This window comes from Neophocaena asiaeorientalis, unplaced genomic scaffold (genome assembly GCF_003031525.2).
Source record: "Neophocaena asiaeorientalis asiaeorientalis breed wild unplaced genomic scaffold, Neophocaena_asiaeorientalis_V1.1 scaffold567, whole genome shotgun sequence".
NCBI classification, from domain to species: Eukaryota; Metazoa; Chordata; class Mammalia; order Artiodactyla; family Phocoenidae; genus Neophocaena; species Neophocaena asiaeorientalis.
Genome location: NW_020173728.1, coordinates 1,411,096 through 1,426,194, shown reverse-complemented (window position 1 = coordinate 1,426,194; position 15,099 = coordinate 1,411,096). Strand labels below are relative to the sequence as shown.

The 15,099-nt window shown below is 40.5% G+C and overlaps 1 protein-coding gene across 2 annotated transcripts in view; it reads left to right on the top strand.

Moving 5' to 3' along the window:
* Nucleotides 1–15,099, top strand: part of XRN2 (5'-3' exoribonuclease 2) — a 79,519-nt gene that overhangs the window by 55,158 nt on the left and 9,262 nt on the right. For both annotated transcript variants that reach the window (XM_024750783.1, XM_024750784.1), the window contains exons 25-27: nt 2,943–3,011; nt 3,105–3,236; nt 5,075–5,202. In XM_024750783.1, coding sequence (XP_024606551.1) covers nt 2,943–3,011; nt 3,105–3,236; nt 5,075–5,202 — 329 coding nt within the window. The remainder of the gene's footprint in view (nt 1–2,942; nt 3,012–3,104; nt 3,237–5,074; nt 5,203–15,099) is intronic.

Genomic DNA, 15,099 nt, shown 5'->3' with positions numbered 1-15,099 from the left:
TGAATAATGGAATTTTAAAAACAGTTTTATTGAGGAATAATTGACATATAATAAACTGCACATATTTGATGAATAAATGGATTTGTTTTCTCAAACATTACCTTCAGCTCTCTTATTAAACCTCTTGTAACCGTTGTCTTTCGAGAGAATTTATCCCTATGACCTGGGATTCTCTCTTCTCCCTGGGAGCTTGTTACTTGGCTGTTTCTTTCACTTCTTAGTTTCAGCTCTTTCTGTGTGCGCCTTGCAGGTGTTCCCCTAGAGCCCTCACCTAAGCATGATCTTCCTTCCAGCTCCAGCCCTGCCATTTCTTTAGCTCGCCCAGCATTCCCTAGGCTAGGACTGTGACCTCCTTTTGGTTCTCACCCCATCTTTCTAATGCAGTGTGGCCGGGTGGTTCTTTCTGAATTGCATCTTGGATTGCTTTTACTCTCTGACAACTTGAAGTGGCCTTACGTTGTGGTCAGAACAAGCCCTTCATGACAACATTCCAGTTCAACCAGGCCGTCTTACTGCCCACTTCTGTTCACATACTTTTTCATTCCAGTTCAGCCCTTCTCAACCGGGATCCCACCTGAGAATTAAGTCTTGAGAACTTAAAGCATTTACTGCATGTAATGAACCAGTTTGTATCCTGTGCCTTCAGAATGGCACTGGTTATGTATCTTCCTTGGGAGAACTGAGAATGTATGTAGTCACTCAAATCATTTTTTGTAGGGCTTGTTACTTCTCTCCCAGATCCCCATTGAGAAGGCTGCGCCAATTAAACGGAGCTACCCCTTTCCATGTCTGTTCCAGCCTGCAGCCAGTCCTGTCCCACCTTCAACCATAGCCTGTTGGGTGCTGTCTTCCTTGGTCCCAGGTGAAAGGCCCCCCTCCACCATACATACATGCATTTAGCCCACACTCACAAGGGCGTGTGTGTGGAAGGCATGTGCACTCACATGCTTTGATTCAGCGTCTTTCCTGTGCCTGTTGTTGCCTTTTCCACTTTCTTCCTTATTAAACTGTTATTAAACCTTTTCTGTCTATTTCCCCTATTAGAAGGGGAGGCAGGCTCCGTGCTTGGTCAGTGTTTGTGCCCCTGATCCCACCGTGAGACCGTGTATGCAGTGGGCACTCTGAAAATTTGTTTGGTAAACTGCCGAAAAGGCCTGCTGACACTAAGAGAAGTATTTTGAGATACTTTAGTTGCAAGTCTTGCTTTATCACCAGATTTCTCTCTCTCTCTCTCTTTTTTTTTTTTTTTTTTTTTGGCCACTCCACGTGGCTTGTGAGATCTTAGTTCCCCGACCAGGGATCGAACCTGTGCCCCCCTGCAGTAGAAGCTTGGAGTCCTAACCACTGGACCGCCAGTGAAGTCCCCAGTTTTCTCTCTTTACTATGTATCTGCAAAGCCCTAACAGATACCTATCTCTTTCTCTTTCACGCTCTTAAACCTTTCATACTGCCTGTTGTGCCTGGCCCTGCCCTAAGCCATCTGGAATAGAGAACATCTGAGATAAAGACAGTTGCGGTGAAGAGTGAGTTTGTAAGAGGAACAGATTGAATAAATGACGTGTTGTTCAGCTGTTCTTGAGCTTATAGCATCTTTATTATAAATGAAACTATTTTTGTGTACTTAAAATAGACAGTTAAATCCTACTGCAACGAAAATTTCTCTATAACAGATGGGCCTTAATTATTTTAAGTGGCAGTATTTGAAGAAGAAAAAAAGTTAGCTATCTAAAATGTCAACCAGTTCAATAAAACCTTTTTTCACTGATTGCAACTGTAATCTGTAATCTTTGGAGGATCTTTGGAGAATATAAAAAAGCAAAAAGAAGGAAAGGAAATGGTTGAATGTACAAGTAACCTTTTGGTGAATGTGTGTCTAGTCTGTTGCATGTGTAATTTTCCCATGTCATTAAGTATTTTGTTACTACATTTTAAAAAATATCAATTGAGGATACCGTTTTTAGAAAGAACCATAGTTTCTTTAACCAGTCCACTATTGTCCATACACTTAGGTTTTACAGTTTTTCAACATTATGAATACTGATGTTATGAGCATCCTTAAGTATAAACCAGGCGTGTATCCAGAGTCCTAGAAGAGACCTTGCTGTGTCAGAAGGAAGACTTGTGTGCTTTGGGAGGTGCCTGCACACACACACCCCCCCCCCCACCAGAAAGGAGTTTGGCCAAGCTTGTTAGTCTGAATGTACAGCCTTTGTGTAGTGTTCAAATGGTGACTGTTACATTATCACAGAAACACACATTAGTAGAGCAGGATATAGGCTTCCAACTGGGAGGTTTTGTGTTTTTTCCCCTATGGATTGTTTGTGTTCTCTTTTGATTTTGCAAATGTTTCTGTTGTTGTTTGCATCTTTCTTGTAACAAGAGCTGATCTTCTCGAAGATGCCAGAGGGAGGGTCTTTGCCATGGCCTGAACAAAGTGAAAGGTGTTTTCTATTTTTTGTTGTTGGAAACCTCTTGGACCTGTCTCTGATATTATACTGGAATTTCTCAAGAGTTGGGCAGGCAGTGTCTGTTATTTCTCTGTGATCACTCACAATTAGCTTGAACATGACTCTTGCACAGAAAGTTACACAAGGGCCATCCTGGAAATTAGTGGCAGTTTGGTGAGGAAGATGTTTAGCCATTTGGCAATTTGGCAAAATCCAGTGACTAAGATCATTTTTGGAGAACATTTGAATTTTAGTTATTCTGTTTAAAGGTCAAAAGTGCCTAGTTCCTTGGTGGCCTAGTGGTTATGATTCCAGGCTTCCACTGCCGGGGCCCAGGTTCAGTCCCTGGTGGGGGAACTGAGATCGTGCAAGCCACGCAGTGAGGCCAAAAAAAAAAACTTAAATAAAATAACGGTGAAAAGTACCTGAGTTTACACGATAGTTAAGCGAGGCTAATCCAGTATAATCACTAAATTGTGTATTGTTCTCTTCTAGTATTAATTTTAAAGACCCACAGTTTGCTGAAGATTACATTTTTAAAGCCATAATGCTTCCGGGAGCAAGGTAAACAACAATGCATTTATAAAACTCTCCAGGTTTATTTTGTATAAACGAAGTTCATCCCTATAACTAAATTTTGTATTTTCAAATGGTTAGAAAACCTGCACCGGTACTGAAACCTGGCGACTGGGAGAAATCCAGCAATGGGCGGCAGTGGAAGCCCCAGCTCGGCTTTAACCGGGACCGGCGGCCCGTCCACCTGGATCCAGCGGCCTTCAGGGCTTTGGGGTGAGTGGTAGGTTTCTCTGTGTGTGTATTTCGCTTTTTCTGGGTCTTCCACAAAGCATTAAGTCAGCATTTATGCCACAAATATTTAATATTTAATTAAATACAACAATTTTGCAGATATTTTAATGACTTTGATACTTTTCTGCTTTTCTTCATTTTTTAAAATTCACTTCTGTTTCTTTGGTCTGTATATTGCTTTATGTGTTGCTTGAGAATTCCGTTATTTTCTCTTAAGAGATTTTGCTGTCTAGAAGACCGTTATTTCAAAAGAATAAAACGTGCTCTTTATCCTCAAGAAAGTTCTGGCCGAGTTCATGTCCGGGTGTCCCCAGTACCTCTGAGCAGAGCCATCACCTCCGGGGCTTGTACCCAAGCACTGATGTCTCCGTGCTGCCTTAATGTGTTTCCTGGCCTGTTAGTCAGGTTGAGTCTCTTTTAAGATGTCTGCTGGCCATTTGTATCTCCTCTGCTGTGAATTTCTGATTTTTATCCTTTGCCCTTATTAGCTATCAAATTGCCTTTTTCCTAGTTAGGGAGACAACCGTATATAGAAGAGGGAGCTTTGAAACGGTAACACATAAAGCTGGGATAAAAAGAGCAGTGTGCTGGGGTAAATATTAATGAGTTATCATCTATGAATTAATGATGATAACTCATAAATAGATATTTCCAATTCATAGGAAAACCTTAAGATTCAAAATGGGATTTAGGCAGTAGGTTACCATCAGCAGCGTGTACTTTATACAGTGGCTAGTAAGGGACAGTGGGGTCATGGGCTTTGGATCCTAAGCGTCTGGATCAGATGCCTTGTCTACCACTTGATATGTTTGTTCACGTTACTGCACCGCCCTGTGCCTCCGTTTCCTGTGTGTAAAATGGGAATCACAGTCACACCTACTTAACTCATGAAGTTGTTGTGGGGTTAACTGCTTAGCATAGTTTCTACTGTGGTGGTTCGGTCGTCTTCATTCTTAATAGTAAAAGAAATGCAAATCTAAAATATTCTTAAAAGATTTCTTTTTTGCATTATTTCAGCCATTTTGGAAAGCAACATAGAAATACCTCTAAATAGAGTTTTAAGTTCTGAAGGTACTCTGAACTTTTGATCCAGATTCCTGCTTATTGGAATTTATCCTGAGAAGATATTTTAGAGGAGCCTAGTTATATGCCCAGATCTCTCTAGGCATTGTTGTCTATACTGCTGGTACTAAATGGTGGACTAGTTTAGTAATATGAGATATCAACATGTAAATATTCTATAGGTATAGATGTTAACACCTAGGAAGACTATGAAAGATATAGGGAAATGTTTGATATATCAGTAGTAAACTGAAAATAGTAAGATATAGAGTAGTAGTATATACAGTTGACCCTTGAACATCTCTGGGGTTAGGGGCACTGACCCTCTGAGCAGTCGAAAATCCTCAACCGTGGATTGTATAGGACTCTAGTATTTACTATTGCAAACAATCCACCTATAAGTCGACCTGCACAGTTCAAACGCACGTTGTTCAAGGGTCAACTGCATAGTGATAGCAACAGCATGGGTTTTTGAGGACAAAACAAAATACAATGCAAAAAAAGAGAAATAGACTCAGATTATTTTTTGCATAAAGTAATAGATATTTACATGATTATTAAAAATCTTTGGTGTGTTAAGTGAATATTTGCTGTCACCATTATCGGGTATTGTTTTGAACTTTGTCCATTATAAATCTTTTAAATTTGCATTGTCTTAATCAGATCTAGTAGTACAAAGACGGCTGCTAACGTTTATTTATTATGTGTTGGATATATGTCTATATAATTGTTTTGCTGGGTGGGGGGTCCTTTTATAGCCATGTTATGCCCAGAGGCTCTGGAACTGGCGTTTACAGCAATGCTGCACCACCACCTGCGACTTACCAGGGAAACTTGTACCGGCCACTGTTGAGAGGACAAGCCCAGATTCCAAAGCTTATGTCAAGTAAGTTTTCAGTAATGGATTATTTTACCTGCTAAATTAAGTACTGCAACAAAGGGTGGCTTCTGATCTTCATTACTAAAAAGATTTATTATGTCAGTGCAGACATAGTGGACTTAAAAACATAATGTTTAGAAGAATTATAAGAGAATACTTCATACAGACTTTCAGATATTTTTATCTTATCTGTATATAGTTAATTGAATAATATGAATTGGATTTCTTATTTTCATTTCTAAATCTGCTTCTGGGTGAACATATGCAGAAAAAGGTATGCGAAACAAGCTCCTGTTTATTCCATTAATACAGGTAATGGGGCAATTAAATCAGGTGCAGTAGACATGGAATTGGAATTACTTGAAAGACAACAGTATCTGTTTCTTAATTCAAATCGTATCTTAGTAACTGCCTAACATAAAAGACAGGCATTGCTTTAGGTAGAAATATGCCTTTAACCTTGTGGTTCTGTGAAGACTGTGGCCTTTCCTTGACCCCTTATAACTTGTTTTGTGGGCAGAAGTGAATCAGAAATGTTAACTGTGAAAGTGATTATATGGCATTTGGATTGCAGTGGAAATCGGAGAAAATAGTTGAGTGTTGGGCTTCGGACTTTGTATTAATTTTAAACTGTATCCCCATTAACTGTTGTGTCTGAGCTCTGTGGCCGGGCTCATTTTCAGGGAAGTGTAGGTCACTTGCCAAGTTCTCAGAGCCCTTCCTTTGTGAAGCCTGTGCTTCTGCATTCCGGGTTGTCTGGTTGCTGCCCCACCAGTCAGCCCCTGCGTGGGGAGGAGGGAGACAATGCGGCAAGATGCTAACATTTGTTAAATCCAAATGTCGTAGCATTTAAGTTTTTTTCTGAATGTTTCAAATAGTTGATAAAAATTAAATTTAGAAAAAACAGGAAGGGCTACTCTATTGCAGAGAACCCTTAGAACTCCTTTTAAACCAGTTACACCTGTCAAAGAAAGAACCAGATTAAAGTGAGGATTGTTGGGAAATATTTATGCTTTGTACTTAGTATTGTTTTCATGCTGATTTAGTTACAAAACCATTTTTAACCTGAAGCCCTGTAAGAAAGGAGTTCTGATGGTCTCCTCTCAGGGTCCTGTTTTCACTGTGTTCTGTCTTGTCTGTCTGTCTGCGTGTCTCTCTGTGTGGCTTAATGACACTGAATGGCGCATTGTTAGACTCCACCATGAAATCTGTGGACTTCAGCGGTTTTATTCTATTTAGTGAAGGAAGCACAGAAGGAGCACAGGGTTTAATGGGCTTCTTGGAGATCTGCTTGGTTACAGTAGTTCCTCAGCTGCTTTCCCCCGAAAATTTAGCAAATAGCATTTCTGAGTATTTCCATTTGTAATGCATGCGGAATATGTATCAACATGTACCACATACAACAGAAAAGTCTAATCACTTTGTAGGAGTTATCTGTGCCCTGAGATCTCACCAGTGAGCGGTGAGAGCATCTCCAGCTAATTGTTAAAGCCAGCTGTTTACTCGGACGTTCTTTATCAGTTCCTTTTTCCTTGTGGCTCTTTGCCATTTATTTCTATCTCTACTGGTATCACAGCTTCCAAATACGGGGACAAAATGAGATGCAAGTGCTAGAACCAGGTATAATCTCTGTGGATTAGTTTAGCCAGTACTTCTCAAGACCATGGTTGTGGGGAATTTCTGAGGTTGTTGCATTGAGTAGACTTTCCGAGGTGTGGCAAGAGGTTTGAGTAGCAGAGGTGAAAGCACACGTGCTCTGTGTTAAGTGGCTTCCTTCCACCTCCTGTTTCCTAAGGCACAGTTGCTGGCCTGCTGCCACCATAGTTTATCCAGATGGCACCTGGACATCTTACTTAAAACTTTGAAGTCTTTTTTTCCCACTAACTTAAATTGACTTATTTTTAATTTGTAAAGTGTATCAATACATTATGGTTTTGATGTGCTTGCTGTATTTTTTCAAATATACATCAAAATGAATACAACCACGAAGAGAACAAGCTTGTTCATGGACCCCCAGAAAATCATCTTCTGTACCACCTGTGACATGTACCACACTTGGGGAAATATTGCCTAGATCAGTGGTGCTTAATCAGGGAATCATAGGCCATATGAGAATCTGTAAAAGTCATGGAGTCTCTTCCCCGAAATTCACTCAGTGTGGGATTCATATAAATCCAAGTACTGCATCCGAGGTCCCCTTCCACCCTGCAGGATCCTGCCCCAACAGTAAGAGAAAGAAGTCAGAAAGTTCTTTTATTTATCAAGGTCATACCAGAGGTAAAGAATTTCATACCCTTCAGGGCCTGCAATTCTAGAGTCCTTAGTTTGCCTTTTGTGGAAACAGACAACTCTTGTCAGCATCTGGGCATTTTATTTAAAATAGTGAGGTCCCCTCTTCCCTTTTATTACTTTGACTAACTCGTCATTTGCTGTTTTATAGCACTTAATTAGATAAAATTTGTTTATACTTACAAAGAAGCTTTGATTAGAAACTTTGATTAGAATCTGTTCCACTTAGAATCTCTTTAATTACATCATTAAAAAATAGGAAATATGCTTTGTGAAGTAGGGATTCACTTTGAGCAAGAAACAAGTGGCCCTCTCTGCCTGGTGACTTGTAAACATTGAGTCACCTGAGGATCAGTGCTGGGACTCTCATTGTATTTAACATATCTTTTCAAAGGGGGTGGGGATGGGAGGAGTGAAAAAGTTTATGGAAAAAAATCAACCAGGATGCGATATTTAAATTGAGCCAACAAGGGGGAATTTGGAATACTCCAGGCTGAGAGAAAATAATGAGCTTGAAGTACACCGCAAGTAGTCAGGTGGCATTAAGCTTAGAATATAAAATTAGTCACAGAGTATGCATTGGAACTGATTATGAAGGTAGGGAGGCTGATTTTTTTTTAACTGATGTTTTCAATGTATGTTAACTGTAATACATGTTAGTTAAATAAAAGATGGTGTATAATAGTAAAACATTTTAAAAACGAATAAATCCATGATCGTGAAGTAAGCAGTGTTTCTTCTGTTAATTCTTCATATATGCAATTTTTGAAAATTAGGTTATTATACATGTTTTCACATATACTTTTTATTAAAATGTAACATACATAAAGTGCCAAATCATAAACGTACAGTTTCAATTTTTTTTATTTTTATTTTTTTGCGGTACGCGGGCCTCTCACTGTTGTGGCCTCTCCCGTTGCGGAGCACAGGCTCCGGACGCGCAGGCTCAGCGGCCATGGCTCACGGGCCCAGCCGCTCCGCAGCATGTGGGATCTTCCCGGACCGGGGCACGAACCCGTGTCCCCCTCATCGGCAGGTGGACTCTCAACCACTGCGCCACCAGGGAAGCCCTACAGTTTAATTTTTATGAAATGATCACAGTCATGTAACCACCACTCAGATCAAGAAACAGAAAGTTGGGACTTCCCTGGTGGTGCTATGCTTAAGACTCCACGCTCCCAATGCAGGGGGCCTGGGTTCGATCCGTGGCCCGGGAACTAGATCCCGCATGCGTGTCTCAACTAAGAGTTTGCATGCCACAACCGGGGAGCGGGCGAGCCGCAACTAAGGAGCCCGCTTTGTCTCAACTAGGGAGCCTGCCTGCCGCGACTAAGACCCAATGCAACCAAATAAATTAATTAATTAAAAAGTTACTGGTGCCCAAGAAGCCCCCCATTGTGTCCTGACTCCCCCAGGCACTGCCCCTGCCCATTAAAGGCAACCTGACTTCCATAGATTAGTTTTGTCTTTTTATTTTTTTTAACGTAGTATCTAACAGTCTCTTAACACCGTTACCCTTTTTAAATTTGCCCCTTTTAGTTGGATGTTTTGCTTCTGAGATTTATCCGCCTGTCGCTGTAGCGCGAGTTCATTTGTTCTCATTGCTTCCTGTGTCCCATTTTGTGACTGACCGTCATTTATCTGTCCAGTTGGGATAGTGTGGAGTTGGTCCCCAGCTTGGGGGTGCCTGGAATGGACCGCTGTGAAGCTCTCACGTCCTGGTGCGTGTTGTAAACGCTTCTGGTGGGTCCGTTCCCAGAACTGCAGGGTCAGGGCTATGTGCACGGTCACCTTTCGTGAGAAGTGCCAGACACGGCCCGGTTTACATCCCCGCAGCAGTGTGGGGGAGGTCCAGCTGCTCCCTGCTCTAACCAGCCCCTGGTGTTGTCAGCCTGTTCGCTTTTAGCCACTCTGTGGGACGGGTAGTGGAAGCTCACTCACGTTGAATTAGCCTCTTCTTGGTGACTTGGAGCAACTTTTCATGTTTATTGACTGCTTGGATTATCTTTTTTGGTGATGTGCTTGTTTGGGTCTTTTGTCCATTTTTCTACAGGGTTGTCTACCTTTTTCTTTTTACTTTGTAGGAGTTCTTTTATAGTCTGGTTATGAGTTTGTTTGGGGGTTTTTTGTATTGGAAGTATCTTTTTCCACTTGAAAACTTGCCTTTTCCTTTTAGTGTCATCTGATGAGCCAGCATTTGGGGAAAGTGGGTAAGGCGCATGTGGGAACTCCTTGTGCTCTTGTAGCTTTTCTCTGGGTCTTGAATCATCACAATAAAAAACCGAGGACAAAAAAAATTTGTAGATATTTCATGTATTTTGATGTTTTTGTAAGTAATATCTTCTAAATGTCATTTTCCTGTTGCTTGTATATATAAAGAGTTGATTTTTAAATATTGACTTTATCCGACAACTTCACTAAAATTCGTGTATTCCGAAAGTTTGTATGTTCTTTTGGATTTTTTCCCTACTCAGTCATGTCCTCTGTGAGTTGTGACAGTTCTATATATTCATTTTCTAATCTCGATGTCTTTTGGTCTTTTTGTTTTATTGCACTGCCTGGGACCTCCAGTGTGAGTCAGTGTAAGTGGTGATGGTGGGCATCCTTGTTTCATTCCCAGTCTTAAGGGGAAAACTTGTAATATTTCACCATTAAATATGATATTTGCTATAGTTTTTTCACTTATAGAAGGAGTTTCCTTCTATTCCTTGTTTCTAGTGGGTATTGAATTTTATCAAATGCTTTTCCTCCATTTCTTGAGATGGTAATGTTTGTTTGTTTCCTTCTGTTACATGGTGAATGTACACAGATTGATTTTTGACTGTTAAGCTAACCTGGCATTACTGGAATAAGCCTAATTGTTTGTGATATATCAATTTTGTGTGCGTGTGTCAGTATAGTGTGGGTTATTTTTTCATCTCTGTGTTATGAAAGATTAGTTTATAGCTTTCTTCACGTGTCTGGCCTCATAAAACAAGTTAGAAAGTGTTTCCTACATTTTTGTTCTCTAATAAGGGTTACTGTGAGCTTGTTGTCATGTCTTAATCCTTAGACTCACACAAACCACTGAATTCTTCTATCTCTTTTTTGGCAAGAGTTTTTAAAAACTTTTTAAAGCAAAAAAAAACGTGCGGCTACATCTCATTTCTAGAACCACAACTTGCTTGTGGAAAGACTTGGTGGTGGTTCTGTTTAGGGAGAGACGGTGAAAGTCTGGACTGATCTGTGGCAAAGTGGATTCCAAGTGGAGAAGGTGGGAATGGAGGCGCTAAAGGGCTGCGTAGTTGAACGTGCGAAGTGCAGGAGAGAGAAGATTCCAGATGAGGCTCCTTGTGCACTGAGGGCACCTGGGGGACTAGAGAGTTTGGCAGCACAGGAGGATGGAGGAAGATGGAAGAACATGATAGTTCTGATTTGTGTGGAAGTTGAAATGCCTGAAGACATTGATGCCATCTGCCTGGAGGTGGCGATAAGGATCTGATACCTGCTCGGGAGAGAGGAAATTGGGAATCATATCCGTATAAGCCAGAAGTGTAAAAGTTTAAGCAGGATTGCGATAGGTTAAAGATTTCTAATTGCCCTTGGTTATACGAGAACCTAGAAAAACCTGGGGTTGTGAGATTGGACTTCCTAGAAGGCAACCATGTCATTTGACACAGTATTCCCTGATACCTTTGTAAGAGATGTGTTGGAGAAATAATCGGCCTAATCTAGAATAGTTGTTTCATGGTAGTAAACTGGTCACAGTTGTATGATAAGCACAGACAAATGCTGCCAACTGTCAAGAAAGGAAATTCCATGTTCTGGGATGTTTTCCCCAATACACTTTACATGTGGCTCAACAGAAGATTTGGTTTTTCTTTTCTTTTTTTTTTTTTTTTTTTAGTTTACTGTCATTAATATTTTTCTGGCATATTTATTTCATGGTCTCTTGTGACCTCTAGATTTCATATTTATGCAGACAGACCTAACCCTTGTGTATATGCCAACCAGTCCATCCATCCATCCGTTGAGCCATCTGTCTATCCATTCATCTCTCTCTGTGTATTTTCTCTTCTAATTTGTATTTGATTCCTTACGTTTACATTTATATTTACATATCTTTTTTGAATACAAAGTGTTTTAAGGTAGTATTACCCGTTTAAGAAGAGCAGTGATTCCGGGGCGGGGGGTTGTGGTGGGATGAATTGGGAGATTGGGATTGACATATATACACTAATATGTATAAAATAGATAACTAATAAGAACCTGTTGTATTAAAAAAAATAAAATGAAATTCAAAAAAATTTAAAAAATTAAAATGGATACAAATGAACTAACAAAACAGAAAAACGTAATTATGGATTTTCAAAAAAAATGTCAGATGTCAAAAAGAATTATTTTCTAATGTTTAACTGTTTCCACATTAAATTACTAATAAAGTGAATGTAAAAATTGTATTAAAAAAAAAGCAGTGATTCCAGATGTTTTACCCAAGATCTTTTATTTTCTCCCCATGAATCTGTATGTCAAGATGCTTACTCCTGAAGTGCATGTGTTAATAAAGTATGTTTATTTTTCCTTCCTGTCTTAATTGGGTGGGTGTAGTCATGTGAATTCTAAACTTTGGAAATATTGAAAGTAGTTTGCAGAGATCCCCGGTCTTGCCTTCTTGAGACCCTGAGCTTCTGAGCCTCCTGGTTGAGGAGGCAGCTCTCCTGGTCCTTCTGACATAAAATAACATGAAGAGTCACCTCAGCTGACAGCACAAGTGCACGTGAACCGTGGAGCAGCATAGTGTGTTGGGGGGGGTAGTCCTGGCTTTCCCTCCACCCTTATTAGCCTTGTGACCTCAGGCAGGCTTTTGTCAGTACTCCCTTTCCTCATGTCTAAAATGGTACAGAGAACACCCATCTCACAAAATATTCACAGTAAGTGAGTTTAAGTTATTAAGTACTTGAAACAGTGCCTGGCACATAGTAGATACTGTGAAAGTATTCAGTGATAAAAGATCAGCATTCCTCTTTATAGAATTTTGAACTTCAAAATTTGTTTAGAGGGCTTCCCTAGTGGTGCAGTGGTTGAGAGTCCGCCTGCTGATGCAGGGGACACGGGTTCGTGCCCTGGTCCGGGAAGATCCCACATGCCGCAGAGCGGCTGGGCCCGTGAGCCATGGCCGCTGAGCCTGCGCATCCGGAGCCTGTGCTCCGCAACGGGAGAGGGCCACAACAGTGAGAGGCCCGCGTACCGCAAAAAAAAAAAAAAAAAAAAAATTTGTTTGGAAATAATTTTAGTAAAATTGAGATCTAAACTGTTTAGTCAGTCTTTTAAAATATTTGTAGTATCAATATCATAGCTGGTTTTTCATGTGGGGCAGAGTTACATCAAGGAGAGCCATTGGTCATACTTCCAGCTCTGTTGAGTGTCTGCTGCAGGCATTTCTCACTGTCAGTCTTTGATGTGTCCGTTTTTGGCTGACGGGTGATTGTCCAGGTACTGGGAACTTGTCAGAGTCGAGTGCAGCCCCAGGTGCTCAGCATGAATAAAGCGTTCGCGTCTGCAACCTGGAGAACATGACATGTCACTTCTCTTCATTTCAGTCGGTAAACTTGTCAGTTAGCTGCATTTGAAAAGTGATTTTTGATTAGTGCAATCAGTAAACATGGAATCTTTTCCATGATTGCTACGCTGATTAGGTAAATTGTCACTTGAGGAGCTATGGGTGAAGCCTTGGTTTCTGTGGCTGTAGAGCTCTAGAAAAGGGATATGTTTTTAAAGACCACAGGAAAAAATTAGCTGTCATTTTTTTTCTCTCTCTCTTGCTTGTACCTTTGTGAAGTGCAATTCACTATCTCAGATTTTTTTTTCTCCCTCTCAAATGGATCTTCTTTTAGAGCCATACAAGTGAATGATAATAAGTTTGTTTTACATTCTACTTCTCAGCCAGGAAGTATTTCTGCTTTATGAACACTTAAGGGCCATATATATTGCTCAGAGCCACATGAAGAGATTTGTTTAAAGGTAGCCTTGAAATTTGTCTTCAGTCCTTTCCTTCTTGGGTTAAAAGCAAGAGATATTTTAAAGTCTTAACACAATTTGCTTAGGTTTTTAACAAAAAACTATAGTTTTTGCATGTGCTGAGTTTGTTGTATGGAAAAAAAAAAGTTGTCCTGGAGGTGAGAAATAGTGAAAGCAAAACAGAGTGGGCAGCACCTGGCATACCAGAATTGGTGGGGTAGGAGCTCTGGCTGTTTTTCTAGACATTTACAGGTATACAATTAGACTACTGAGAAGGGCTCCCCCTCTCCAAAAGCATTTACACTTAGTGAACATTACATTCCAATTCTACTTAGAAATACTGGTGTGCTTAATCTAACACGCAGCGTATTTGGATCTAGTGAACATGTATTTCCTGATGGTGAGGACTTTCCCTCCACTTAATACTGTTCCTGGGAGGAAATATACCAGCTTTTTCCCTGACTTTATTTTTCATAAAACATTAAGATAAACATTTCTGAAAGCTTTTCTTAATGTAAATGTGTTTTTTTATTATCTTCATTCAATTTTATATTTATTAGGGATCCTGTGTGGAAGCTTTTATTAGTACCATGGAGAGTGTGTTCTGTGATGACATCATATATAAAGAGACACCATGCAACCAGAATCATGGAATTAAGTTTTTATGTTAAAAAGAGGCATGTTTCCAGGGTGACCACAGTGATTCTGGGACATGTGAAGTACAGAGCTAGACAGGTGTCCAAATGAAATGTACTGTATTTCTTTTGACCTTTGCTATATTAGCTAGTTTTGTATAATAAGACACTAAAATATAATACTTCTGGGAACATTTTAACCAATTTTCACTGACCTAAGTTTTGTGCAGTATCTGAATAGTTATGGACTACAAGTTTAACAAAGTAATCATCAGGAAAAGTGGCCAAAATGTTGGTTTTACTTTCGGTAGATTGCTTTCTCGTAACTCATTGAAAATCGTATAGTGTATTTTAAGTTTCTCTGTAGAGGTAAACTGCACCGGTGGTTTGCTGTCTTGTAAGAATTTCTGGTTTTCCCTCCTCCGATTTAGATTTTCTGGTGGTGTACAGTCTGCATAGTGATTCAGAAGTTATTCTGGGCCTAGACTAGGGATCCTGGCCCTGTTTCCTGTGGATTGTGTGGCAATGAGCTTCCTGAGTTTCCATTCAGGTTCTGAATATCTAATGACCAACGGGAAACCTCCTCAGCATTGTTCTCAGTTTGACCGCTACTAATTTGGTTTTTAAGAGATAAAAGGGGGACTTAATGCAGATTGACTAGGGATGCCACCTTTCTTTCAGTTCAGAATGGAATTCTGCTTGGAAGTGATAGTGGTGTAGGCCTCGCGCGTGCACTGGCCAGGGGCTGGGGTGGCTCCCCTGGGGTGGTTTGTCCATCTAGGAGGCTTTCTTTGGGCCAGTACCTCGACTGTGTTGCTTCCAGAGCAGCAACAGCTGGGTGTTTCATGCTGGAACCTTTGTGAGCAGCCAGGTGCTTTACTTGTTCCAGATTCTCCTTTGCAGGGGGTTTTAAAGCACAATTCTACTTTTCTTTCTTCTTTTCTCCGCCCCCCCCCCCACCCCCCCCCCCCCCACCCCCCCC